The sequence below is a fragment of the Borostomias antarcticus genome (genome assembly GCF_949987555.1).
Source record: "Borostomias antarcticus genome assembly, chromosome: 12".
Classification (NCBI taxonomy): domain Eukaryota; kingdom Metazoa; phylum Chordata; class Actinopteri; order Stomiiformes; family Stomiidae; genus Borostomias; species Borostomias antarcticus.
In genome coordinates, this window is record NC_140245.1 from 727,314 (window position 1) to 754,710 (window position 27,397).

A 27,397-nucleotide genomic window follows, 5' to 3' on the forward strand; every position below is an offset into this window, starting at 1 on the left:
GCCCCCCCCTTGTGACCCGTGCGTGACCTCACCCTCTGGGGCCGCCGGTTCCTCATGTGCCTCATCAGGAACCACAGGAGCTGCGTGTCGTACTGGTCGCCATGGCGAACGCTGTCCTCGTCGCGCTCCCGTTTGTTCTTCTTCATCACCTAGGCAACCACCGCCAGGACAACGTCATGCGGCAACTGTCCAACAGTCATCTAGAAATTCACTTGTGTGGTTTCTACATTACGTTTACATTACAGTCATTTAGCTGACGCTTTTATCCAAAGGGACTTACAATAATTGCATTTAACGTAGGAAGAGCCAATGTGCTACTGTGCTACTGTTCTACTGTACTACTGTTCTACTGTGCTACTGTACTACTGTTCTACTGTTCTACTGTACTACTGTTCTACTGTGCTACTGTGCTACTGTGCTACTGTACTACTGTGCTACTGTGCTACTGTGCTACTGTACTACTGTGCTACTGTACTACTGTGCTACTGTGCTACTGTTCTACTGTACTACTGTTCTACTGTACTACTGTACTACTGTGCTACTGTGCTACTGTGCTACTGTGCTACTGTGCTACTGTTCTACTGTACTACTGTGCTACTGTACTACTGTGCTACTGTGCTACTGTTCTACTGTACAACTGTTCTACTGTGCTACTGTACTACTGTTCTACTGTTCTACTGTACTACTGTACTACTGTTCTACTGTACTACTGTTCTACTGTGCTACTGTACTACTGTTCTACTGTTCTACTGTTCTACTGTTCTACTGTTCTACTGTACTACTGTTCTACTGTGCTACTGTGCTACTGTTCTACTGTTCTACTGTACTACTGTTCTACTGTTCTACTGTACTACTGTACTACTGTACTACTGTTCTACTGTTCTACTGTTCTACTGTACTACTGTTCTACTGTTCTACTGTACTACTGTTCTACTGTTCTACTGTACTACTGTTCTACTGTACTACTGTTCTACTGTTCTACTGTTCTACTGGCCAGAACTCACAAGTGCATCTTCCCTCTAAAACAAGTGACTCAGAGCAGAATCTAGCGCTGAAGGCTAAGAGATAGAATAGCATCTAAAAATACAATCGGTGCTTAAGAGGGAGGATTCTACTGGTTATTATAGACCATGTTAGAGGCTGGGGTACTGACTGGTTATTATAGACCCTGTTAGAGGCTGGGGTTCTGGGGTACTGACTGGTTATTATAGACCCTGTTAGAGGCTGGGGTACTGACTGGTTATTATAGACCCTGTTAGAGGCTGGGGTTCTGGGGTACTGACTGGTTATTATAGACCCTGTTAGAGGCTGGGTTCTGGGGTACTGACTGGTTATTATAGATCCTGTTAGAGGCTGGGTTCTGGGGTACTGACTGGTTATTATAGACCCTGTTAGAGGCTGGTTCTAGGGTACTGACTGGTTATTATAGACCCTGTTAGAGGCTGGGGTACTGACTGGTTATTATAGACCCTGTTAGAGGCTGGGGTTCTAGGGTACTGACTGGTTATTATAGACCCTGTTAGAGGCTGGGGTTCTGGGGTACTGACTGGTTATTATAGACCCTGTTAGAGGCTGGGTTCTGGGGTACTGACTGGTTATTATAGACCCTGTTAGAGGCTGGGGTACTGACTGGTTATTATAGACCCTGTTAGAGGCTGGGGTTCTGGGGTACTGACTGGTTATTATAGACCCTGTTAGAGGCTGGGGTTCTGGGGTACTGACTGGTTATTATAGACCCTGTTAGAGGCTGGGTTCTGGGGTACTGACTGGTTATTATAGACCCTGTTAGAGGCTGGGGTTCTAGGGTACTGACTGGTTATTATAGACCCTGTTAGAGGCTGGGGTTCTGACTGGTTATTATAGACCCTGTTAGAGGCTGGGGTTCTGGGGTACTGACTGGTTATTATAGACCCTGTTAGAGGCTGGGTTCTAGGGTACTGACTGGTTATTATAGACCCTGTTAGAGGCTGGGTTCTGGGGTACTGACTGGTTATTATAGACCCTGTTAGAGGCTGGGTTCTAGGGTACTGACTGGTTATTATAGACCCTGTTAGAGGCTGGGTTCTGGGGTACTGACTGGTTATTATAGACCCTGTTAGAGGCTGGTTCTGGGGTTCTGACTGGTTATTATAGACCCTGTTAGAGAATGGGTTCTGGGGTACTGACTGGTTATTATAGACCCTGTTAGAGGCTGGGGTTCTAGGGTACTGACTGGTTATTATAGACCCTGTTAGAGGCTGGGGTTCTAGGGTACTGACTGGTTATTATAGACCCTGTTAGAGGCTGGGGTTCTGGGGTACTGACTGGTTATTATAGACCCTGTTAGAGGCTGGGGTTCTAGGGTACTGACTGGTTATTATAGACCCTGTTAGAGGCTGGGGTTCTGGGGTACTGACTGGTTATTATAGACCCTGTTAGAGGCTGGGGTTCTGGGTACTGACTGGTTATTATAGACCCTGTTAGAGGCTGGGGTACTGACTGGTTATTATAGACCCTGTTAGAGGCTGGGGTTCTAGGGTACTGACTGGTTATTATAGACCCTGTTAGAGGCTGGGTTCTAGGGTACTGACTGGTTATTATAGACCCTGTTAGAGGCTGGTTCTGGGGTTCTGACTGGTTATTATAGACCCTGTTAGAGAATGGGTTCTGGGGTACTGACTGGTTATTATAGACCCTGTTAGAGGCTGGGTTCTAGGGTTCTGACTGGTTATTATAGACCCTGTTAGAGGCTGGGTTCTGGGGTACTGACTGGTTATTATAGACCCTGTTAGAGGCTGGGGTTCTGGGGTTCTGACTGGTTATTATAGACCCTGTTAGAGGCTGGGTTCTGACTGGTTATTATAGACCCTGTTAGAGGCTGGGTTCTGGGGTACTGACTGGTTATTATAGACCCTGTTAGAGGCTGGGGTTCTAGGGTACTGACTGGTTATTATAGACCCTGTTAGAGGCTGGGGTTCTGGGGTACTGACTGGTTATTATAGACCCTGTTAGAGGCTGGGGTTCTAGGGTTCTGACTGGTTATTATAGACCCTGTTAGAGGCTGGGTTCTGGGGTTCTGACTGGTTATTAGACCCTGTTAGAGGCTGGGTTCTGGGGTTCTGACTGGTTATTAGACCCTGTTAGAGGCTGGGGTTCTGGGGTTCTGACTGGTTATTATAGACCCTGTTAGAGGCTGGGTTCTGACTGGTTATTATAGACCCTGTTAGAGGCTGGGTTCTAGGGTTCTGACTGGTTATTATAGACCCTGTTAGAGGCTGGTTCTAGGGTACTGACTGGTTATTATAGACCCTGTTAGAGGCTGGGGTTCTGACTGGTTATTATAGACCCTGTTAGAGGCTGGGTTCTAGGGTACTGACTGGTTATTATAGACCCTGTTAGAGGCTGGGTTCTGGGGTTCTGACTGGTTATTAGACCCTGTTAGAGGCTGGGTTCTAGGGTTCTGACTGGTTATTATAGACCCTGTTAGAGGCTGGGTTCTGGGGTTCTGACTGGTTATTATAGACCCTGTTAGAGGCTGGGTTCTGACTGGTTATTATAGACCCTGTTAGAGGCTGGGTTCTGGGGTACTGACTGGTTATTATAGACCCTGTTAGAGGCTGGGTTCTGGGGTACTGACTGGTTATTATAGACCCTGTTAGAGGCTGGGGTTCTGGGGTACTGACTGGTTATTATAGACCCTGTTAGAGGCTGGGGTTCTGGGGTACTGACTGGTTATTATAGACCCTGTTAGAGGCTGGGTTCTAGGGTTCTGACTGGTTATTATAGACCCTGTTAGAGGCTGGGGTACTGACTGGTTATTATAGACCCTGTTAGAGGCTGGGTTCTAGGGTACTGACTGGTTATTATAGACCCTGTTAGAGGCTGGGTTCTAGGGTTCTGACTGGTTATTATAGACCCTGTTAGAGGCTGGGTTCTAGGGTACTGACTGGTTATTATAGACCCTGTTAGAGGCTGGGTTCTGGGGTACTGACTGGTTATTAGAGACCCTGTTAGAGGCTGGGGTTCTAGGGTACTGACTGGTTATTATAGACCCTGTTAGAGGCTGGGGTTCTGGGGTCCTGACTGGTTATTATAGACCCTGTTAGAGGCTGGGTTCTGGGGTACTGACTGGTTATTATAGACCCTGTTAGAGGCTGGGGTTCTGGGGTACTGACTGGTTATTATAGACCCTGTTAGAGGCTGGGTTCTAGGGTACTGACTGGTTATTATAGACCCTGTTAGAGGCTGGTTCTGGGGTTCTGACTGGTTATTATAGACCCTGTTAGAGGCTGGGTTCTGGGGTACTGACTGGTTATTATAGACCCTGTTAGAGGCTGGGGTTCTAGGGTACTGACTGGTTATTATAGACCCTGTTAGAGGCTGGGTTCTAGGGTACTGACTGGTTATTATAGACCCTGTTAGAGGCTGGGTTCTGGGGTACTGACTGGTTATTATAGACCCTGTTAGAGGCTGGGGTTCTAGGGTACTGACTGGTTATTATAGACCCTGTTAGAGGCTGGGTTCTGGGGTACTGACTGGTTATTATAGACCCTGTTAGAGGCTGGGGTTCTGGGGTACTGACTGGTTATTATAGACCCTGTTAGAGGCTGGGTTCTGGGGTACTGACTGGTTATTATAGACCCTGTTAGAGGCTGGGGTACTGACTGGTTATTATAGACCCTGTTAGAGGCTGGGGTTCTGGGGTTCTGACTGGTTATTATAGACCCTGTTAGAGGCTGGGTTCTAGGGTACTGACTGGTTATTATAGACCCTGTTAGAGGCTGGGTTCTAGGGTACTGACTGGTTATTATAGACCCTGTTAGAGGCTGGGGTACTGACTGGTTATTATAGACCCTGTTAGAGGCTGGGGTTCTGGGGTACTGACTGGTTATTATAGACCCTGTTAGAGGCTGGGGTTCTGGGGTACTTACTGGTTATTATAGACCCTGTTAGAGGCTGGGTTCTGGGGTACTGACTGGTTATTATAGACCCTGTTAGAGGCTGGGGTTCTGGGGTACTGACTGGTTATTATAGACCCTGTTAGAGGCTGGGGTTCTGGGGTACTGACTGGTTATTATAGACCCTGTTAGAGGCTGGGGTTCTGGGGTACTGACTGGTTATTATAGACCCTGTTAGAGGCTGGGTTCTAGGGTACTGACTGGTTATTATAGACCCTGATAGAGGCTGGGTTCTAGGGTACTGACTGGTTATTATAGACCCTGTTAGAGGCTGGTTCTGGGGTACTGACTGGTTATTATAGACCCTGTTAGAGGCTGGGGTCCTGACTGGTTATTATAGACCCTGTTAGAGGCTGGGGTACTGACTGGTTATTATAGACCCTGTTAGAGGCTGGGTTCTAGGGTACTGACTGGTTATTATATACCCTGTTAGAGGCTGGGGTTCGGGGGTACGTTAACGGGGGCTCGGGGGCCGGTACCTCTTTGAGGCCCTTGAGTCCGGTGGCGTTCTCTGCTGTGGGGGCCCACAGCTTGACGTCGTGGTCCAGGCCGCTGGTGGCCAGGCCTGGCAGGTGAGGGTGGGGCTCCAGGCAGTTCACCTGCACACACAGGGCGGGCGGAGGGAGGGGGGGGGGGGCAATTAGGGAGGGTGGGGGGTACATGTATACATACCCCCTCAGGTGGACAGATCCCTCCCCCCCCCCCACATCTCTCGGTCGGTCTCACCACTCCCCCTCGGTCTCCCTCCATGAACTGGACGATGCGAGCGGAGTTCTTGTCCCACAGGTAGATGTGTCCACAGTCGCTGCCGCTGACCACAAACTCACTGCTGGGTCCGTAGAAGTTCACTCCCTTCACTGGGACATGGACAGGGGGACACAGAGAGTTGAGACAGGGAGAGACAGAGGGTGAGACAGGGAGAGAGTTGAGACAGGGAGAGACAGAGGGTGAGACAGGGAGAGAGTGGAGACAGGGAGAGACAGAGGGTGAGACAGGGAGAGACAGAGGGTGAGACAGGTAGACAGAGAGTTGAGACAGGGAGAGTAGAGACAGGTAGACAGGGAGAGTAGAGACAGAGAGAGAGTAGAGACAGGTAGACAGAGAGAGTAGAGACAGGGAGAGTAGAGACAGGGAGAGAGTAGACAGGGAGAGAGTAGAGACAGGGAGAGAGTAGAGACAGGGAGAGAGTAGAGACAGGGAGAGAGTAGAGACAGGGAGAGAGTAGACAGGGAGAGAGTAGAGACAGGGAGAGAGTAGAGACAGGGAGAGAGTAGACAGGGAGAGAGTAGACAGGGAGAGAGTAGAGACAGGGAGAGAGTAGAGACAGGGAGAGTAGAGACAGGGAGAGAGTAGACAGGGAGAGAGTAGAGACAGGGAGAGAGTAGAGACAGGGAGAGAGTAGACAGGGAGAGAGTAGACAGGGAGAGAGTAGAGACAGGGAGAGAGTAGAGACAGGGAGAGTAGAGACAGGGAGAGAGTAGACAGGGAGAGAGTAGAGACAGGGAGAGAGTAGACAGGGAGAGAGTAGAGACAGGGAGAGAGTAGACAGGGAGAGAGTAGAGACAGGGAGAGAGTAGACAGGGAGAGAGTAGAGACAGGGAGAGAGTAGACAGGGAGAGAGTAGAGACAGGGAGACAGAGAGAGTAGAGACAGGGAGAGAGTAGACAGGGAGAGAGTAGAGACAGGGAGAGAGTAGACAGGGAGAGAGTAGAGACAGGGAGAGAGTAAACAGGGAGAGAGTAGAGACAGGGAGAGAGTAGAGACAGAGAGAGCTGTCTTGTCCTTGGTCACCTGTGGCGTTGTTGCGGTGGCCCTTGTATCTCCTGCGGTAGTCGGCTCCGTCACTGTGGCTGGAGTCAAACAGGTAGATGTCTTCATCGTTGTAACTGGCCAGGAGCTCTGAGACCAACAGAGACAGACTTAGGCCCGATCCCAGCTCCCCTGTGGCCCCTCAAGGCCCAATCCCAGCTCCCCTGTGGCCCCTAGAGGCCCAATCCCAGCTCCCCTGAGCCCCTAGAGGCCCAATCCCAGCTCCCCTGTGGCCCCTAGAGGCCCAATCCCAGCTCCCCTGAGCCCCTAAAGGCCCAATCCCAGCTCCCCTGTGGCCCCTAAAGGCCCAATCCCAGCTCCCCTGAGGCCCCTAAAGGCCCAATCCCAGCTCCCCTGAGGCCCCTAAAGGCCCAATCCCAGCTCCCCTGAGGCCCCTAAAGGCCCAATCCCAGCTCCCCTGAGGCCCCTAAAGGCCCAATCCCAGCTCCCCTGAGCCCCTAAAGGCCCAATCCCAGCTCCCCTGAGGCCTCTAAAGGCCCAATCCCAGCTCCCCTGAGGCCCCTAGAGGCCCAATCCCAGCTCCCCTGAGGCCTCTAAAGGCCCGATCCCAGCTCCCCTGAGGCCTCTAAAGGCCCAATCCCAGCTCCCCTGAGGCCCCTAGAGGCCCAATCCCAGCTCCCCTGAGGCCTCTAAAGGCCCAATCCCAGCTCCCCTGAGGCCTCTAAAGGCCCAATCCCAGCTCCCCCCCAGTATGAATCAGGCCTAACACTTAGCCCAACCCCTCCACTTTGGGCATGCACGCTAAGGGGCAGGCATTTGAAATTTGATCCATTTTGGCAAATTGGGAAGCTAATGCAAATGCTAATATAGCGCTGCGGCTAGCAGCTTTATAGCTCGCTTTAATCGGTTGGTTATGGGTTGGTTGGTCCACAAACGTTGGGTCTGGATGCACATGAGCGCTGTGCTGCTCGTGCACGTTTGGTCGCAGCTATTGCGAATTTGCGCTCGTTTAGACCAGGTTTGCGCTAAAACTACCAGACTGATTTTCATGAAACTCGGTGGAGAGGTGTAGCACAGGACAATTTCAAACCCATTCGATTTTGGCATGCACAGGGCCACAAAACGCAGTCGGGGGCGGAGGTCCGTGCTCTAGTGTGTTACCCGTGCCATCGTGGCTGTAGACCAGGCAGGTGATGTTAGTTTTGGACTCGCTGGACACCAGGTTCGACGGGCAGAACTTCTTTAGAACCCCGTTGTTGTCGTTCTCATTGATCTTTCTCTGATCGTAGATCCTGGAGAGTGGAGTAAGAAGCAAGGTTATAATAGTTCTGCTTTTTTCATTCATTTTTATTTTTATTTTCGGTTTAGCTTTAATTAGTTTTTAAAGCAGGTTTGCTATTTATTTTTTATTTTTTTTATTTATTTTTTAAATGCCTAGTTTTAGTTTAGTTTTTATTAGTTTCAGTATTAATTATTTTATTTTTTTTATCTTCTGCGCTAGCCTGGTGAGACCATCCTTATCTTACAAGGCCACACACTTTCACTCCGTGTGAAACCAACCATCTGGTGCACGTCAGGTCAGGTCACTCCTGCGCACGGGCACAGCTAAAGAAAACATGGAGGATAGACGTCCTATCCACCCAAAATACTACAGTGGGTATGTATGAAATGAAAAAGACTCAAACTAAGGACATTTTCTCTTTAATTTTAGTTAATTTTAGTTAGTTTTGTAAACACAGAACAGTTTTAGTTAGTTATCGTTTTTTTGTAAAGCCGATTTTATTTTAATTTCAGTTAACAAAAATGTTTTTTCACACCTAGTTTTCGTTTTTTAGTTAGTTTTCGTTAACTATAATAACCTTGGTGAGGAGGCGGCCATGTTGAAAACATGAACCAAAGAGCGTTGCTGTTTCATCGTCGCAGGGTTCAGAGACAGTGAGGGTCTCACCTGACATACTGGTCTCACCTGACATACTGGTCTCACCTGACATACTGGTCTCACCTGACATACTGGTCTCACCTGACATACTGGTCTCTCAGGGTTCAGAGACAGGACAGTGAGGGTCTCACCTGATATACTGGTCTCTCAGGGTTCAGAGACAGTGAGGGTCTCACCTGACATACTGGTCTCTCAGGGTTCAGAGACAGGACAGTGAGCGTCTCACCTGACATACTGGTCTCTCAGGGTTCAGAGACAGTGAGGGTCTCACCTGACATACTGGTCTCTCAGGGTTCAGAGACAGTGAGGGTCTCACCTGACATACTGGTCTCTCAGGGTTCAGAGACAGGACAGTGAGGGTCTCACCTGACATACTGGTCTCACCTGACATACTGGTCTCACAGGGTTCAGAGACAGTGAGGGTCTCTCCTGACATACTGGTCTCTCAGGGTTCAGAGACAGTGAGGGTCTCACCTGACATACTGGTCTCTCCCGCCCAGGGCAAAGTGATGCGTGTTGGCCGGGTTCACGAAGATGGTGTACAGCCCCACTTTCTTATCAGCCTCCTTCACCACCACCAGCTTACTGCCGGAGGCACACACACAGGGGGAAGGGTTAAGACGCGACACAAGCATTCATATCACACAGGGGGAAGGGTTAAGACGCGACACAAGCATTCATATCACACAGGGGGAAGGGTTAAGACGCGATAAAAGCATTCATATCACACAGGGGGAAGGGTTAAGACGCGACACAAGCATTCATATCACACAGGGGGAAGGGTTAAGACGCGACACAAGCATTCATATCACACAGTACAAATCACCACTACGCCTGCAGGGTTCAGGTGAGAAAAAAAACAACTCTTGTGAGAGTAAGAGCTCATGAGGCTGGGTATTGGACCCGTCACGTGAGAGGAGTGATGGATGCTGGGTAGTGGCGGTGTGACGTCACTCACTTGGCCGGCCGGTCGAGACGCAGGTCGATGCCAAACACCACGGCGTCCTCCCCAGCAGACAGGAAGGAGCAGGGAGAGTCTGGCTCCAGGGCCAGCTGACACACACAACACACACAAAAGAAAGGGATAAAGAAACATGATCTCCCGATCTCTGGGAAGGAAGGCCCTGCAGGCTACATCATATTCTCGAGTCATCTAACAGCGCACCTGGGCTGCGCTCAAATTCGCTGAAAGTTCGTGCCGTCTTTCAGCGGTACCCTCTGTGATCAACCATGATTTTCTGGATGATATATTTCGGATGTAGTCCCGCTAGTGCCACCTAATTTAACGTTAGTTATAAGTAAAAGGGCCTCCGGTATTCAATTCATTCACTCAATCATACAATTACATTTACCACCTACAATTACATTTACCTCAGTCCAGCGTCTATTTCTGTTCACCGCAAACCTTCTCAGTTCAGGTTCCCGGCGAACACAAAGCTAATTTTTAAAAACATTGGCATGACCGCTATGCTACGTTGGCTGAATTTGGCGCCCCCTGGAGGGCGCACCTGTGGACGCTGCGTACCTTGTGTGCTGCCCCCTTGTGTTGGGCCACTCGCTTGGTGTTCTTGCAGCGCTGGGTGGCCGACAGCTCCGCCACCCTGATCTGCCCGTCCCGGGCGCACATGGCCAGCGTCGAGTCCCCGCTGTGCGGGAGGAACTTGGCCTGCGACCCCCGAAAATGGAGTATTGTTATTTTTTAATTTAACCTAATTTATGCAGGGAGTCCCTTTGAGACGTGTCTATTTTTCCCAGCGTATAAAACAAACAATACAAATATGAATACGAAATTCAGAGAGAAAAATAAAATGTAATTAAAACACACAGAAAGTGAACACAGAAAATATTCATAATCAGCTCCTAGAGCTACCCAAGAGGAACCAGTGCGTCCCGTTTTAAAGACACTGAAGATTAAACCAGCTTTTCCCAATTCTGATGTGGCCATGGAGGCCTCGACGCTCTCCAGCCCTCTGAACTGGTGTGGTGTTAATAGTCTCGTGACCTATCCAGCCCTGAGAACTGGTGTGGTGTTAATAGTCTCATGACCTATCCAGCCCTGAGAACTGGTGTGGTGTTAATAGTCTCATGACCTATCCAGCCCTGAGAACTGGTGTGGTGTTAATAGTCTCATGACCTATCCAGCCCTGAGAACTGGTGTGGTGTTAATAGTCTCATGACCTATCCAACCCTGAGAACTGGTGTGGTGTTAATAGTCTCGTGACCTATCCAGCCCTGAGAACTGGTGTGGTGTTAATAGTCTCATGACCTATCCATGCCTCCCTCCCTGCCATTCTCCCTTCACAGGGGCGTGGCTGTGCAGAAGTAGGACATGTCAGTCAAGAACGGCATGTTGCCAGGTTTGAGTAGCTGCTCTCGTACTGCTGTAATATCAGAGATCTAGATTAGCACGCTTGCCGCCTTCCTGGTATTTATCACTTCGGCTTCCTACCGCCAATCCCTCCTGGCTAACCCAACGGGACCAGAGATCCATTCAGTCTCCTTCCTTCCTTCCTCCCTTCCTTCCTTTCATTCCTTCCTTCCTTCCTTCCTTCTTCCTCCCTCCTTCCTTCCTTCCTTCCTTCCTTCTTCCTCCCTCCCTCCTTCCTTCCTTCCCTTCCTTCCTTCCCTCCTCCCTTCTTTCCTTCCTCCCTCCCTCCTCCTTCCTTGCTTCCTTCCTCCCTCCTCCTTCCTTGCTTCCTTCCTTCTTTCCCCCCTTCCATGCTTCCCTCCTTCCTTCCTTCCTTCCTTACCTCCCTCCTTCCTTCCTTCCTTCCTTCCTTCCTTCCTTCCTTCCTTCCTTCCTTCCTTCCTTCCTTCCTTCCTTCCTTCCTTCCCTCCTTCCTTCCTTCCTTCCTTCCTCCCTCCTTCCTTCCCTCCTTACTTGCTTCCTTCCCTCCTCCCTCCCTCCCTTCCTCACCTGAAAGACGTTACTCTTGTGCCCGCTGTCGAACTCCAGCTCCGCCCGGCGCCGCGCCCAGTCCCAGATGACCACCCGCAGGTCGTCGCTGCCCGAGGCCAGGCGTGTCCCCGAGGGGTTGAAGTGCAGCGTGTTGACGCAGCCCGTGTGCCTCTCCAGGCGCCCCTGGAGCTCCAGCCGCTGCACGAAGGCGCGGGCGCCGCACACGCGCCGCACGAACTGCTGGGAGCCGCGGCCGATCTCCCGCGAGCGCAGCGAGGGCACCGCCCGCCACTCGGGGCCGCTGAGGTCGCGCAACTCCGCCCCCAGCCACGCCTCCATGGCCTGCTCGTCCTCCTCCTCCTCCTCCTCTTCCTCCTCCTCCTCCTCCTCCGGCTCTTCCTCGTCGTCGTCGTCGTCCGAGCTGGAGGAGTGGTGAACGTTGCCGCCGCCGCCGCCGCCCGGCCGGTTCCTCTTCCGGGCCGCCCTCTTCCCGCCCCCCTCCCTCTCCTTGGCCCGCTCTCTCCTCCCTCCCTCGCTCTCCCGGCCACCCTCCTCCGTCAGGGAGTAGAGGCCGCTGCCGTCCATGCTGTCTGCGTCCTCCTCCTCCTCTCTGTCTCTGCCTGGCGCCCTGTCCCCCTCTGCGTCCGGCATGGGCTTGTCCCCGGCACCGTCGCCCTCTTCCTTGGGAGCTGTGGTAGAGCGATGAGAGAAAAGTAGCCTTGAGAACCAATGGTTCTGGAGCCTAGTGGCCCATAGGGCAGGAGCCTGGTTTCTTAGCGCAAGGCAGCTTGATGTATAAGTACACCCCTTGGACATGACGCTAGGATTAGGGACTTACCCCCCAATCCAACCCTTGATGCTGAGTTGAGTTGTCATTTTCATAGTTTTTGGTATGTCTTTTATAGTCTTTGGTATGACTCAGCCGGGGATCGAACCCTCAACCTCCCAATCTCAGGGCGGACCCTCTTAACCACAAGGCCACTGAGTTGGTGGTTTGTCTCTTGTCAATAAGGTCAAGACACAAAGCTGTCAAATGCACCTGAAGACTATGAATCAGGAGTGTCTGTCTTCCTCTACGTAAGCGTTATCTATACGCCATTCAGATTGAGTGATGTCATTCGTAATGATGAAGGCTGACGCCGAAACGCGTTAGCATGTTTTTAACTGTCCACATGGACATGCCAGTTGAATAAAGGCTCTTTAATTTTTATGGAAGAGTGCCTTGGCCTTCTGTTTGTAAACTCATTATTCATGGAAGTCAAAGAGCTCCTTCCAGATAACATCACTGCGGACAGCCAAGCAGAGCCATTCCTAATGTCATTCTTAACTAATGTGTCTGTGTTTAATAGGCAAGTGTAGCACTGCACTATAAATGAATAAAAACCTCTTGTGGAGATCACCTGTTTGAGGGGTCGCTCCTTGTTCCTCTGTGCTTGCCGAGGCGTCTCCCTGTCCCTGGCTGTCTTCCCCTGGCTCTGCCTCCTCTGTGCTCCCTGGGAAGCGAGGTGACACACACACACACGTTAGGTCTTTCCAAGGACAGGTAGATAGTAGATCAAAACGGTCAATCCCACCACTGCCAGTGATGAGGCCTGTCTGATCCCTCACCGTTAAGCACTCTGGACTGACCGTCCGTCTCGGCCATCGCGTCTGTGGCTGGGATGAGACAGAGAGGGACACACGTCAAAAACTACAGAATTTGCTGGTTAAGTAAAGTACATTATATAACAGATAACAATCGCCACAAAAGAACATTGCGCAGGAGGCTGATTGTCAGTAACCTGTATACGCATGCGAACTGGACTGTGATCAGCAGCGAGTAAGCTTATCTTGACTGGACAGACTAGCTAGCTAGCTGGCTAATGAAGTTGTCTAGTCCAGAATGCTTATCTTGGCTGGACAGGCTAGCTAGCTAGCTGGCTAATGAAGTAGGCTAGTCCAGAATGAGTGACTGACTGCCTTTGGAGGCTGATAATACACGTTGGAGGCTGATTATACACGTTGGAGGCTGATAATACACGTTGGAGGCTGATAATACACGTTGGAGGCTGATAATACACGTTGGAGGCTGATAATACACGTTGGAGGCTGATTATACACGTTGGAGGCTGATAATACACGTTGGAGGCTGATAATACACGTTGGAGGCTGATAATACACGTTGGAGGCTGATAATACACGTTGGAGGCTGATAATACACGTTGGCTATAGACAGCTTGCTTGTGTACTCTGTATAATATGAGTAAGCAAGCTTGTTAACCAGTCTAGCTAATGGTAGTTAACTAGAATGCTTACTAACTACACTGCCTCAATGTTGTACAACACCAACGACGTTCATCACTATAACATTAGTTAGATAACACCTTTGTTTTCGATTTCGATAGAGAAGATCATCATCTACTAGTCCAAGTTACGTGAAAAACATGTCACTACTTGACTACTAGTACAATTATCTTTTTTACAAGCTGTAACTTAAGCAGCAGTGTCTGACAAGTGGTAAGAAATCCAGTGGGCTAGACTAGTAACGGTAGCTAGCTATGCTAATGCTAGCTAGGCTAACAGCCCTCTCTAGACTACAGGCCCAACAAACCGTCCTGGGTTGAGTCCTAATCTTCTTCGGGTGCAGATTTATTCGTCTCCTTCACTTGCCTCTCAAACCAAACAGCAGACTAAGCCTCCACGAATAGATAATATATCATTAAACACACGAGACATTGGGAATGCGTGCGTTAATGAAACCCTGCTAGTTTAAAGACAGCTCAGCTCAGCTCAGCCTGTTTATGTTTGGACGGTAGCTCTTCTATTTATGATTCTGTTTCCGGTAGCTCTTCTATTTATGATTCTGTTTCCGGTAGCCCTTCTATTTATGATTCTGTTTCCGGTGAGTGTTTTTTTCCCCTCTCTCTCCGGAAGTAGAGGCTTAGGAGATTGTGGCTCCCAGAGAGCCACCGTCCACCGAGGAAGGAGTGACCACACGCCAAGGAGGTGATAGTCAAGAAGACGTGCCCTATCTGCGAGGCGTGCATAGAATTAGTCACAGACAGGGCCCAAGGAGGCATTGATTGATTGATTGATTGATTGATTGGTTGATTGGTTGATTGGTTGATTGGTTGATTGGCTTATTGATTGATTGATTGATTGATTGGTTTATGTATTGGTTGATTGATTGATTGATTGGTTGATTATTGGTTGATTGGTTGATTGGTTGATTGGTTGATTGGCTGATTTATTGATTGATTGGTTGATTGATTGATTTATTGATTGGTTGATTGGTTTATTTATTTATTGATTGATTGATTGATTGGTTGATTATTGGTTGATTGATTGATTGGTTGATTGGCTGATTTATTGATTGATTGGTTGATTGATTGATCGAGTGAGTGTGAGAGAGAAAGGGAGAGCCACCTCAAAGTGCTTTTGAATGAGATGATAAAATGTAGTGACCACTTAAACTCTTCAGTATGATTCTGACAAGACACCTTTCCTGGTGTCTGGAATCATAGATTCATTACAGTCCACCAATAAAGCCTACAAAAATGGAGGTACATGGATTTTACTGCAGAGTGAAGGTACAGAATAGATCAGAGTAAAGAATATACTGTACATACTGTACCGGTTCCGGGGGGGGGGGGGGGGGGGGGGGGGGGAACACCTGAGCTGCTTTGTTTGGCACCTGGGACACCTGAAGGTGGGAGGGGCCTGTGGCTGAAGGTGCTCCCCATCTGCCACAGCTCGTCACGGAGGGGATGGGAGGGGTTGTTAAGGATGGACTTCAGTTTGTCCCTCGTCCTCCTCTCCACCACAGCCTCCAGGCTGTCCAGTTGTTGCCTCACGACGGAGCTGGCCTTCCTCACCAGCTTGTAAATTTGAGCCCAACTCTCTTCAATATCAGTGGCGGACTCAGGCTGTTTGAAAGGCAGGTGCGCAGAGATTAAAAGGGCACCTACTGCATGACATGGAGCCCCATCAGCGCGCAAAACGCTGATGCATCATGTATGGTGAGATAGTCTTCATCCTTGATTAAGATGATGTAGGCTAGGACACTAGGACACTATTTCATTTATCGCACTTTTTAATATGCCCAATGAGACGCTATCCAATTTGAAGATCATTTTAGAAAACTCACTATAAAAGCAACTTTACCCAGCTTGGTTTTGACTCTACGGACCTCAACTCTGTGGGGAGGACTTGCTTTTTGGATTTCTCCCAAAAGGGTTTGGGGAGAAAGGGCCCATATTGCATGGAGTACTCAGCCTCTCTGAAGTCCTATAGATAAACACTCACTTAAAAAGTATCATAATGGCTTCTTTCTTGTGACGTCTTCAAAGTGAATGTTGAGGCTATTGCTTCAATTTGTCAGACGGATTTTTGGAGCTCTGTTAGTGACAGATAATGAATGACTCAGCCCTTTGACTATACGACAAGAAAGGGCCCCTGAGCTCTTGGGGCCCTGGGCCTGGGCGGACCGAGACCACCTCGTCCAGGCGGACCAAAGAGCGGTTTGTTTTGTCCGAGTTCAGATTCCAGCATTCAGACCGTCCACATTTGCAGCACCAAGGGGTTTGGTTCGGTTCAACCGGGCTAAACAAGATTGGTGTGAATGCAAGGGTACTTCATGAGTTTTCATCAGAAAGGCATCTGTAGGGAACCTCAAGCTCATCCCATTGTAAGGGCAGCTACTGTATGGCATCACATCACATTGTCTTCACTGGAGGGGCATCCATTAGGAAACCTTCCACCATTCTCAGGCATGTATACCCTTTATAGCACTGCATCCCATGTTCTCTAATGGAAAAGACACCCTTTGGGACACTGTCATATAATAACAGCATAGAGGGCATTTCAACACAGCACAGTTCACTTCTGGAAGGGCACCCATAGAGCACTGCATCACATTTTATCCACTAACAGAGCATTGATATGTTTTAATATTCAGAACTCTTGGAAGAGTAGCATTATAATCATAATTGGCTAAAATAGGTTCTTAATTAAAAACAAAAGCAAACTCAAAACTCAAACAGCAGCAAATGTTATTCATAAATTCTGTCACACCTGGGCCTTGACAAAAACATTTTTATTTATTTATTTTACTTAAAAAAAAATCTTTCAACAACATCAACAGAGAAAACAGTCAATCACAAATGTTATGTATTTAGGTCTGTATTGTTATGTATTTAGGTTATGTATTGGTATTTAGGTTATGTATTGGTATTTAGGTTATGTTGTTATGTATTAATGTTATGTATTTAGGTTATGTATTGGTATTTAGGTTATGTATTGGTATTTAGGTTATGTTGTTATGTATTAATGTTATGTATTTAGGTTATGTATTGGTATTTAGGTTATGTATTGGTATTTAGGGTATGTTGTTATGTATTAATGTTATGTATTTAGGTTATGTATTGGTATTTAGGGTATGTTGTTATGTATTAATGTTATGTATTTAGGTTATGTATTGGTATTTAGGTTATGTATTGGTATTTAGGTTATGTTGTTATGTATTAATGTTATGTATTTAGGTTATGTATTGGTATTTAGGTTATGTGTTGGTATTTAGGTTATGTATTGGTATTTAGGTTATGTTGTTATGTATTAATGTTATGTATTTAGGTTATGTATTGGTATTTAGGTTATGTATTGGTATTTAGGTTATGTATTGGTATTTAGGTTATGTTGTTATGTATTAATGTTATGTATTTAGGTTATGTATTGGTATTTAGGTTATGTATTGGTATTTAGGGTATGTTGTTATGTATTAATGTTATGTATTTAGGTTATGTATTGGTATTTAGGGTATGTTGTTATGTATTAATGTTATGTATTTAGGTTATGTATTGGTATTTAGGGTATGTTGTTATGTATTAATGTTATGTATTTAGGGTATGTATTGGTATTTAGGGTATGTTGTTATGTATTAATGTTATGTATTTAGGTTATGTATTGGTATTTAGGGTATGTTGTTCTGTATTAATGTTATGTATTTAGGTTATGTATTGGTATTTAGGGTATGTTGTTATGTATTAATGTGATGTATTAATGTTATGTATTTAGGGTTAGGGTTAGGGCAGGTTTTCTCCGGACCATGCTGCGCCAGAGCGGAGCGCCATTACAAAGAGCGCAGTGTGCTACCAGCTAGCCTAGCTCACTACACTCAGCTGCAAGAGGACGGCCCTAGTGTCTCACTGACACGGTTTGCAGAGACATTAGCCATTTTAATCTTAAAGTTCGTGGTGAGTATTTTGTTTTTTCAGACTATTTTTATATTTTTATTTTTTCCTGACTTTGCAATGTTGGATTTTCTTTTTCCACGCTGTGTTTTTCTATCAGTCTCCTAGTGTAGCCGGACATGCTCGGAGAGCGGATCTCTCTTTTTGAGGCGAGCTTTTTGGACTATCTTTTGGTGATTTTAACAGATGTAGTCGAGTTGTTATACTTCAGGGGCATATTTTTATTACTACTTTTGAACATTTCCTTTCCGTGGATGTTGACTGCAGCCTAGAAGCTGGTGTTGGCTGGCTAGCTCAGAGGAGTAGGCCTGGCTGGCTAGCTAGTGGCTAGATGCCCAACTAACTGCAGCTAACCTTGTTTTGCAACCTTGTTCTGCAACCTTTCAACGTTGCCTTGACCCAGAACTAGCTGATTTACTAGCAATGGTACATTTTTGCTAAACTACTGGTGGTTGAATTTGGGAGATTGGCCTAGAGAGCGAAGGAACCATTGTTTTCTGTTTTTGGAACAAAGGCCCAGAGATTAAAGGGGCTAGCACCAAGTCTTTTTGTGGGAATGGTGTTTTTCAAGATGATTGGACTTTTTTTCTGGACAAGAATTGTCGTGCATAATTTGACCCCAACCCAGTAACGCTACCACACTGATTAAAGGTTGCTTTCAAGCATGATGCGTTTATGTTGGTCTTTGACACAATTCATTAGAGATGTTGACTCTTAACAATTAGAAAAAGGTTTATTTGATGAAAGCATGGTAGGGATGCCAATTAAGTAGGTTTGGTGGGAAAGAAATACTATCTGAATATCATATAGACTTGATTTCATTGTTGTGATGTGTCCAGGGCCATATAAATGATCAGCCAAGGCAGTCACTTGGTTTCTCTGGCCTGAGCAGGGCTGTGTTCTGGTATGGGTCACATTCCTCCACACACTGCAGGTCTCCAGGCCTGAATTAGGCCCTACATGCCTAATAACCCAAATTACAAGATGAAACATGGAACCACGTCCATGCGTTTTGTAATTCCTGTGACACAAGCAGATGACGTAGCTAGGGATATACCGATTATCGGCAGATATTCATCATTTTTATTCGTTATTGTTTTTAAAATGTGATACTTTGGCTCTTATGCAACCGACTCTCTATTCACCCCTCTATGTCCCACCTACAACACTGACCAGCACAGCTACATCTCTAGTCTAAACAGCTCTATCTGACCAGCACAGCTACATCTCTAGTCTAAACAGCTCTATCTGACCAGCACAGGATACATCTCTAGTCTAAACAGCTCTATCTGACCAGCACAGCTACATCTCTAGTCTAAACAGCTCTATATGACCAGCACAGCTACATCTCTAGTCTAAATAGCTCTATCTGACCAGCACAGGATACATCTCTTGTCTAAACAGCTCTATCTGACCAGCACAGCTACATCTCTAGTCTAAACAGCTCTATCTGACCAGCACAGCTACATCTCTAGTCTAAACAGCTCTATCTGACCAGAACAGCTACATCTCTAGTCTAAACAGCTCTATCTGACCAGCACAGCTACATCTCTAGTCTAAACAGCTCTATCTGACCAGCACAGCTACATCTCTAGTCTTAACAGCTCTATATGACCAGCACAGCTACATCTCTAGTCTAAATAGCTCTATCTGACCAGCACAGGATACATCTCTTGTCTAAACAGCTCTATCTGACCAGCACAGCTACATCTCTAGTCTAAACAGCTCTATCTGACCAGAACAGCTACATCTCTAGTCTAAACAGCTCTATCTGACCAGCACAGCTACATCTCTAGTCTAAACAGCTCTATCTGACCAGCACAGCTACATCTCTAGTCTAAACAGCTCTATCTGACCAGCACAGCTACATCTCTAGTCTAAACAGCTCTATCTGACCAGCACAGGGTGCTTTCTAGTGTAAATGGCATTTCAATTAATAAAATAGTTTGCACTATTCTAAATTTTCACACCAAGATTTTCATTTTTACTCCAAATGTATATTTTCTATATATCTGTTCCAAATATCGGATATTGGTCTCCTTGATTACTAATAATTGCTATTGGCCCTGAAAAATCCATCTTGGTTGACCCCTACACAGAACCAGTACAACTGCATTATGGCATAATTTGCTCAAATAAAGAGATGGAATAGGTATTGCAACATAATCCACAATACAGCTGCATCCTAGTTGGGTAAAGTTGTCAGTGGGTCACATGTTAGGCCTGAAGATAGTGTGAAGAGCAGGGGTAGGTTCACAGATTTGCTGGTTTGGGAACATAATATCCATGTGAGAACTGTATTCAATCACATTATTTCCTCTCCCAGAGTCTTAATCACACACACTGGTTACTTCCACTCAACTGCCCCCGCCTGACTGCCTGAAGGAAGGAAGCCATTTTGAAATGTTCCACTGTTTAATGTTACCTGAAGCAGGAATAGCTGATGGATTGTATAGCATGGTGAAACAATGCTCATGTCCCTTTTGGCGGACCGCAGAAGTGTAATTCTCTGTAATTGACACACCATTGAATTCAATAATGTCCAAATCAACCCAGGTAAGCGTGTAAATGTAACCCTGTGCCGTGTTGTCTGAGGTGTGTTCTCTGTCACCCCAGTCGTGAGTCCTGGGGGTGGAACATCTGCATACTGAGAGAGAGAGAGAGAGGGTGCTGCTGGAAGTTGTAGTTTTTCCCCGAGAGCACGACCCCCCCCACGACACCAGCGCCACCCGCACACACTGGCCCCGCCCTCAGTGTCAAAGAACTGACGACAGCGCTGCACGCAGACGCTATGGAGTGAGTGATGCCTGTTTAACCCCTCCCCTCTCAAACGTTTTTTTCAGGTTGCACTTGTCCCCTGACAGACCGTCCACTGTGACCAAACCTGTACCCCGACTGTTTCTGTCACGCAGCTGCCATGTAGCTAGTTCCTCTAGGTTAGACGCCGTCGGATGTTGGGACTCGTACCTTCACCTCGCCGACTGCTACGTGCGCTTCTGTAAGCGTAGGATAAACCTAACGTGTTGTACACGCACACACACACACACTCGCCTCACATGACTTCGATAACCTACAACTAGGGATATTTTGTGCACCGTGACCCAGTTAATGTCCAGGTGAGTGGACACCTGACCCTGCACCCATCGGTGTCTCGCAGAAGCAACATTTAACATTTATTTAACATTTTGAAGCGGTTTCTGATTGGTCTGTTCATGGGTCTACGACCTCTGACCCGTGTCCCAACCGACGTTTATTCATGTGATGAAGGGAAGTGTTTAACGCACTTGATAATATTGATCATAACGTCAGGTAAATGTAAGCAACATCATGCTACATGCTAAATTTAACTGAAACATGTTTTTTTTTAATCCAATATAATGTTTCAGTTAAACTTAGCATGTAGCATGGTTTTGCGTAAGTGACGAACACGCGTCCTGTTGTCGACGACCAGAACTGACTACAGACTGGTCTTTGGGCAGGGACTCGGAAGCTGCGTGGTTTAAATGAGACGACCGTTTTCGTCTGGTTGTGGGCTTGGTGTAACGCCTCCAACATGGCCGTGCGCCTGTCCACTCGTCTGCAACACTTGAGCTTCCTCCTCTGTATTAACTCTCAGTGGTGTGTGTGTGATAACACTCGAGGTAGTGGTGTGTGTGTGGTGTTAACTCTGAGGTAGTGGTGTGTGTGTGGTATTAACTCTGAGGTAGTGGTGTGTGTGGTATTAACTCTGAGGTAGTGGTGTGTGTGTGGTATTAACTCTGAGGTAGTGGTGTGTGTGGTATTAACTCTGAGGTAGTGGTGTTAATCGGGTTGATGACGTTCAGTCTCCCCCCCCCCTGCAGTCGCTCACCCACCACCAGCAGCCTGATGGCCAGCAACGTGACCAACAAGACGGACCCGCGCTCCCTCAACTCCCGCGTGTTCATCGGCAACCTCAACACGCTGCTGGTGACCAAGGCGGACGTGGAGGCCATCTTCTCCAAGTACGGCAAGATCGTGGGCTGCAGCGTACACAAGGGATTCGCCTTCGTCCAGTACGCCAACGAGAGGAACGCCCGCGCCGCCGTTGGAGGGGAGGACGGCCGGATGATCGTCGGGCAGGTGCTGGGTAAGGGACCGAGAGAGGATGATTAAGGGATGAGAGAGGATGATTATGGGATGAGAGAGGATGATTGATCGAGGGACTGATATAGGATGATTGATTAAGGGACCGATATAATATGATTGAATAAGGGACTGATATAATTTAATAAACGACTGATATAATATGATTGATTAAGGGACCGATATATGATTGATGAAGGGGCCGATATAATATGACAGATGAAGGGACCGATATATGATGATTGATTAAGGGACCGATATAATATAATTTAATAAGGGACAGCTATAATATGATTAAGGGACTGATACAATATGATTGATTAAGGGACTGATATATGATAATTGCTTGGTGTGGCTTTGAAGATTCATCAGCCAGAGAGGAAAGTAGATTGCCGAAACTGAATTATAGATCAGATTCAACGTTAATTTAAAGGACCATACCGGCCTAAATATGCTTTGATCTCCTTAAACTAGTCACCCAACGTTTATCACATTACTGCGATCACATTTCTGAAGCAAAGCTCACGTTAAAAGATATTTGCATTTTCACCTTTTACTTGCATATTTGCATTTCAAAAGTTGAACGTGATGGCTTTCAAACGTATTTTGATTCCCTCGTTGCGCTGACAAACTCGCCCCAGTTACTTTTAAATAATTTTCAGTCATTTTTATTTTATATTATTTTCATTTTAATAAAGCGAGAAGTAGTCGCAGCGATTCAATGTAATATAAGTCCGGAGGGGTCAGGGAAGAATTTTTACAGCTCACTTATCTGGCCCCCGGGTGATTACTGGTTTTTTGCTTCCCTCTGGAATATGTAGGGGTGGGTCGTATGCCCTCCTCCCTTGTTCTCTGTAAAGCGCATTGTGTTGCCTCTGGGTATGAAATGCGCCATACAAATAAAGCTTTGATTGATTGATTGATTGATTGAAGTCTGGAGAGAGACTAAGCGACTGACTGACTGTGGTGGAAGACTTGAACGTTGTAACTTTATTACTGGTGCTGATGAGAGCTGTAGCCATGACGACTGACTGTGTTCTCTCCCCCCCTCTGATCTCCTTCTAGACATCAACCTGGCAGGAGAACCCAAACCACACAGGTCAAAGACCACTAAGCGCTCTGCCGGGGATATGTACAGGTCTGCTACTCATAGGGTTGCAGAATTCGGGAATGTTCAGCAGCTGCCCGTGGGGATTTCTGGGAACTCATACACGCCCGTCTCATGTTCCCCTCACAGCAGCTCATCCTTCGACCTGGACTATGACTTCCAGAGAGACTACTACGACAGGTGAGCCACGCAACACCCGGCCTATCCATCTATCCGTCTATCTATCCATATCTCTCTATCTCTCTATCTCTCTATCTCTCTATCTATCTATCTCTCTATCTCTCTATCTCTCTATCTCTCCATCTATCCATCGCGTTCTGAGTAATAATGGAATGGAATTTCTTTGACTAATGATTATGTACCAATGATTTATAGGCGATTTTATAAGCCCTTTGGGGTTTTCTAGATGTTCACCTGCACAATCTCTTTACTTTCTGTGGTTATTGTTCTCTGTTATACAAAAGTGCAAATACAATTTAAAAAAGAAAAGAATGGAAAATGAAAAAGGAAAATTAAAGGAAAATGATTTTTTTGTTTTTTTTGTTTTTTTTTGTTGAACAATTAACAATAAATGAATAGTTTTTATTTAAATTGCGTGCTCCTCTCATCCCCCCCCCTCCAGAGTGTACTCCTACCCGTCCCGCGTGCCGCCGCCCCCACCCCCTCTGTCCAGGGCGGTCATCCCGTCCAAGCGCCCGCGCGTCAGCATGAGCAGTGGGGGGGGCAGCCGGCGCACCAAGACCAGCAGCTTCTCCTCCTCCAAGAGCAGCCAGAGGACCTCGTCCAGAACCAGTCAGTGCTCCCCGCCGCCGCCGCCACCGCCCGCCCCCACACGTAGGAACCTAGCCGCTCTCACCACCCACTGACCTGCTACGCTCACGCAGCCCGGCATGGACCTGCTTTTGTGTTTCACCATTATTTGTCTTCCTGAGTGCAGGGCGGTTTTACCGCTGTCTAACGCCCTCGTCACGCTCTCTCCCCTGTCCCCCTCTGTCTCTCCCCTGTCCCCCTCTGTCTCTCCCCTGTCCCCCTCTGTCTCTCCCCTGTCCCCCTCTGTCTCTCCCCTGTCCCCCTCTCTCTCCCCTGTCCCTCTCTCTCCCCTGTCCCCCTCTGTCTCTCCCCTGTCCCCCTCTCTCTCCCCTGTCCCCCTCTGTCTCTCGCCTGTCCCCCTCTGTCTCTCGCCTGTCCCCCTCTGTCTCTCCCCTGTCCCCCTCTCTCCCCTGTCCCCCTTTCTCCCCTGTCCCCCTCTCTCTCCTGTCTCTCGCCTGTCCCCTCTCTCCCCTGTCTCTCCCCTGTCCCCCTCTCCCTCCCGTCTCAGTGAAGGTGGACGAGCTGCAGACCATCAAGAAGGAGCTGACCCAGATCAAGCACAAGGTGGACTACCTGCTGGAGAGCCTGGACCGCATGGAGAAGGACCACGGCAAGAAGTCAGGTGGGCTGCAGGACCTCGGCCTTTCATTCACCGCGCCATGCGCTGCTTGGATGTTGTTTTTGTACGTTGGTGAATTTTTCAGGATCAAATCAAGATCAGGATTCAGGATGGTCTCACGACGCTCTGCTGTTTGATCATCCGTTGCACTTTTCTCATCCGTCGATTCGAATTTCAAGAATCGTTTTGATTCCGATTCACAAGGTTCAGAATCGATTATCTCGATTCGATTCAATATCGATTCGGTTAGTGTTTCTAAAACCTGTTTTTTTTTTTTAGCTGTAACCTTAATTACATGACTGGCAAGTTATGCAACACATCAGCAGACCTACTACGGCTGGGTATCGATACTGATTTCCAAAAATGAATGAATCATTGAATGAATTAATGAACTATTCATTCCTTCATTTATTCATTCATTCATTAAATAAAAGATCGATTTTGGGATTCATGAATTGATTCAGAATCATTTGATTCTGAATCGATTCATCTTTTTTTTTCTTTTTTTTTTTTAACCCAGCCCTAGTGCCGTTGTCTCATCACGCCTGGATTATTGTAATTCTCTTTTTGCTTGCCTCAGCAAACTACCTTGGACCACCACCACCAGCTGGTCCAGAATGCCTCTGCCAGGCTGTTGACCCGGTCCAGCAGAACCTCTCATATTACTCCCCTCCTGGCCTCCTTGCTCTGGCTTCCAGTTGATTTTAGGGTCCAGTTCGAGGCCCTGAGGGGACAGAGCCTTTGAGTCAGGGACCCACACTGTGGAACGCTCTTCCTCACCACTTCAGAGCTGGGGCCTCTCTGGACATTTTTAAGAAAGAAGCTTGTGTTTTTTCTCCCTCTCTCTCTCTCTCGCTCTCCCTCTCTTCTCCCTCTCTTCTCTCTCTCTCTCTCTTCTCTCTCCCTCTCCCTCCCTCTCTCTCCCTCTCTCTCTCTCTCTCTCTCTCCCTCTCTCTCTCCCCCCTCTCTCTCCCTCTCTTCTCCCTCTCTTCTCTCTCTCTCTCTTCTCTCTCCCTCTCCCTCCCTCTCTCTCTCTCTCTCTCCCTCTCTCTCTCCCCCCTCTCTCTCTCTCTCTCTCTCCCTCTCTCTCTCCCCCCCCTCTCTCTCTCTCTCTCTCCCTCTCTCTCTCCCCCCCCCTCTCTCTCTCTCTCCTCTCTCTCTCTCTCTTCTCCCTCTCTCTCCCCCTCCCTCTCCCTCTCCCCCCCCTCTCTCTCTCTCTTCTCCCTCTCCCTCCCTCTCCCTCTCCCTCTCCCTCCCCCCCCCCCCTCTCTCTCTCTCTCTCTCTCTCTCTCTCTCTCTCAGAGGGGAAGAGCACTAAGCCAGAGCCTGGTGAGGTGTCATCGCTGCAGCACTCCAACACCAAGAAGGAGGAGAGCATCAAGAGGGAGAGAGAGAGGGAGAGCCAGGAGCTCAACGACTCCGAGGAGGAGGGGGACCTTCTGGAGGAGGAGGAGGAGGAGGAGGTGAGACGCCTCCGCATCTTAGTCGCACTGAAACGGACGTTTGAGATCATCTAACTTCCGTAGTTTGACGTATTTCTGACGCAAACAAGCTATGAGGGTGGGACATGCGTTTAGAGGAATTTGATTGGAACATTGACAAGTGGACAGGTTTTAAGAACTTTAGACAGATTCGATAGAAGGATAGCGTTGATTGACGGGTGGATGTCGTGAGATTATTGGCCTAAAATCTAAGGTACCTGTTGTCATCATTGCACGTGACCTACCGTTTTCCAGGAAGTAAGAAATTATATACTTTGATATAAGATTACAACAAAAGTAGAATTTACTAATTTTTTTGGCATACATCGTTGAATAGGTGAACACTATGACCAATTATGTGAACCAAAATGGGACAGAATGCTTTTTTTCATTTCATTGCGACTTTAATAAACATCCTAATACCATTTATGTTTTTGCACGCCTGGAGAGTTGCGTGCACATCGCGGGAGTGCGAACGGCTAAAGCAGAGACCAGTGGTTGATTTCCAGATTCATACAGTAACATACGGAGACCGGATCTGTCATTCCAGAGGAGATACTCACTCACCTTCCTGCTCTCTCAGGTCAAGAGTCAAGAGAGGGATGAAGATGATGATGAGGAGGAGGAAGGGGAGCATGTGGACGGGGACGACGACGACGCGGAGAGCGTCAACGGAGACGACGACTCTTAGACGGACGCCGCCCAGACAGACGGACATCCCGCTGAGCTTCCACTGGAAACCCCATTTTAATAGCTTACACTACGACCTGGAAAAAAGCACCAGTGCGCGCACACACACACACACACACACACACATAGGAAATGCATAGCCTCACCTCTATTCAGTTGGCCCACAAGATTTATTTTTCACGAGATTTAATTTGTCCCCTCTTGTGTTATTGTCGTAACGTTACTTCGAGCATTGTCCTGCAGTTGAAAAGCAGCTATAGCTGTAGGCTGTTGTGGTTTTTCTTTGTTCCTTGTCCAACCACCAGAGGGCAGCAGAAACGAGGGCCATTTATTCTGTGAATCCCCACATCAAACCAGAGCTTGAGCAACTGAATCGGATATGAAGAGAGATGAAAGGACTAGAAAGATTGAGTTTTTGTTTTTTAATTTGAAGAAATAACTTGATTTTCAGATGTGGCCCCAGTCAAGCTTGTATGTTACTTGTTTTCATGTGTTTTTTATACTATTCAGTCCTACGTTGTAGCCTACTGTAATAATAAATTGCAATAAAATATTCAAATGGTTTTAGATCTTTATTTCACAGGGGTAGTCCATTTAGTGAGGAAATCTGATGATGAATTGCCCTCATGGCTACACATCTTTCATCAAGATTAGTCCCTGGAACCGCAGTTTTGATGAGATACAGCTCATTCTTTGAAGTAATATGGTATAATAGAGAGAATGAATACAAGATAACATGAGAAAATCTTTATTCTTAGCGGCCCACATTAACAGAAACACCGATAGAGTTGAGCTTTGGCTTCATAAACGTGA

General features: G+C 47.4%; 2 protein-coding genes across 11 annotated transcripts in view; one reads left to right on the plus strand and one right to left on the minus strand.

Moving 5' to 3' along the window:
• Positions 1-14,327, minus strand: part of dcaf8 (DDB1 and CUL4 associated factor 8) — a gene marked incomplete at its 3' end in the record, with an annotated part of 15,360 nt that extends 1,033 nt beyond the window's left edge. Inside the window, exons 1-12 of the mRNA XM_084447153.1 lie at positions 14,136-14,327; positions 13,154-13,201; positions 12,946-13,038; positions 11,564-12,234; positions 10,172-10,312; positions 9,605-9,699; positions 9,121-9,231; positions 7,869-7,999; positions 6,729-6,836; positions 5,664-5,794; positions 5,417-5,536; positions 17-149 (exon numbers count right to left, since the gene is read on the minus strand). Of these exons, the coding sequence (XP_084303279.1) occupies positions 17-149; positions 5,417-5,536; positions 5,664-5,794; positions 6,729-6,836; positions 7,869-7,999; positions 9,121-9,231; positions 9,605-9,699; positions 10,172-10,312; positions 11,564-12,234; positions 12,946-13,038; positions 13,154-13,190 (1,771 nt within the window). The 5' untranslated portion in view covers positions 13,191-13,201; positions 14,136-14,327. The remainder of the gene's footprint in view (positions 1-16; positions 150-5,416; positions 5,537-5,663; positions 5,795-6,728; positions 6,837-7,868; positions 8,000-9,120; positions 9,232-9,604; positions 9,700-10,171; positions 10,313-11,563; positions 12,235-12,945; positions 13,039-13,153; positions 13,202-14,135) is intronic.
• A 3,327-nt stretch (positions 14,328-17,654) lies between these two features.
• On the plus strand, positions 17,655-27,103 carry hnrnpc (heterogeneous nuclear ribonucleoprotein C). Of its 10 annotated transcripts, none has more exons than XM_084446891.1 (9): positions 17,655-17,775; positions 20,389-20,568; positions 21,615-21,880; positions 22,942-23,014; positions 23,114-23,164; positions 23,607-23,818; positions 24,303-24,416; positions 25,716-25,876; positions 26,478-27,103. In XM_084446891.1, the coding sequence occupies exons 2-9, from the start codon at positions 20,564-20,566 to the stop codon at positions 26,583-26,585; spliced, it is 990 nt and encodes a 329-aa protein (XP_084303017.1). In that variant the 5' UTR covers positions 17,655-17,775; positions 20,389-20,563; the 3' UTR covers positions 26,586-27,103. The 10 variants fall into 10 exon arrangements, with proteins under 10 accessions (XP_084303017.1, XP_084303020.1, XP_084303018.1 ...); XM_084446894.1 differs by having other exon boundaries at positions 23,607-23,776; XM_084446892.1 differs by having other exon boundaries at positions 23,117-23,164.
• Positions 27,104-27,397: the final 294 nt, after the last annotated feature.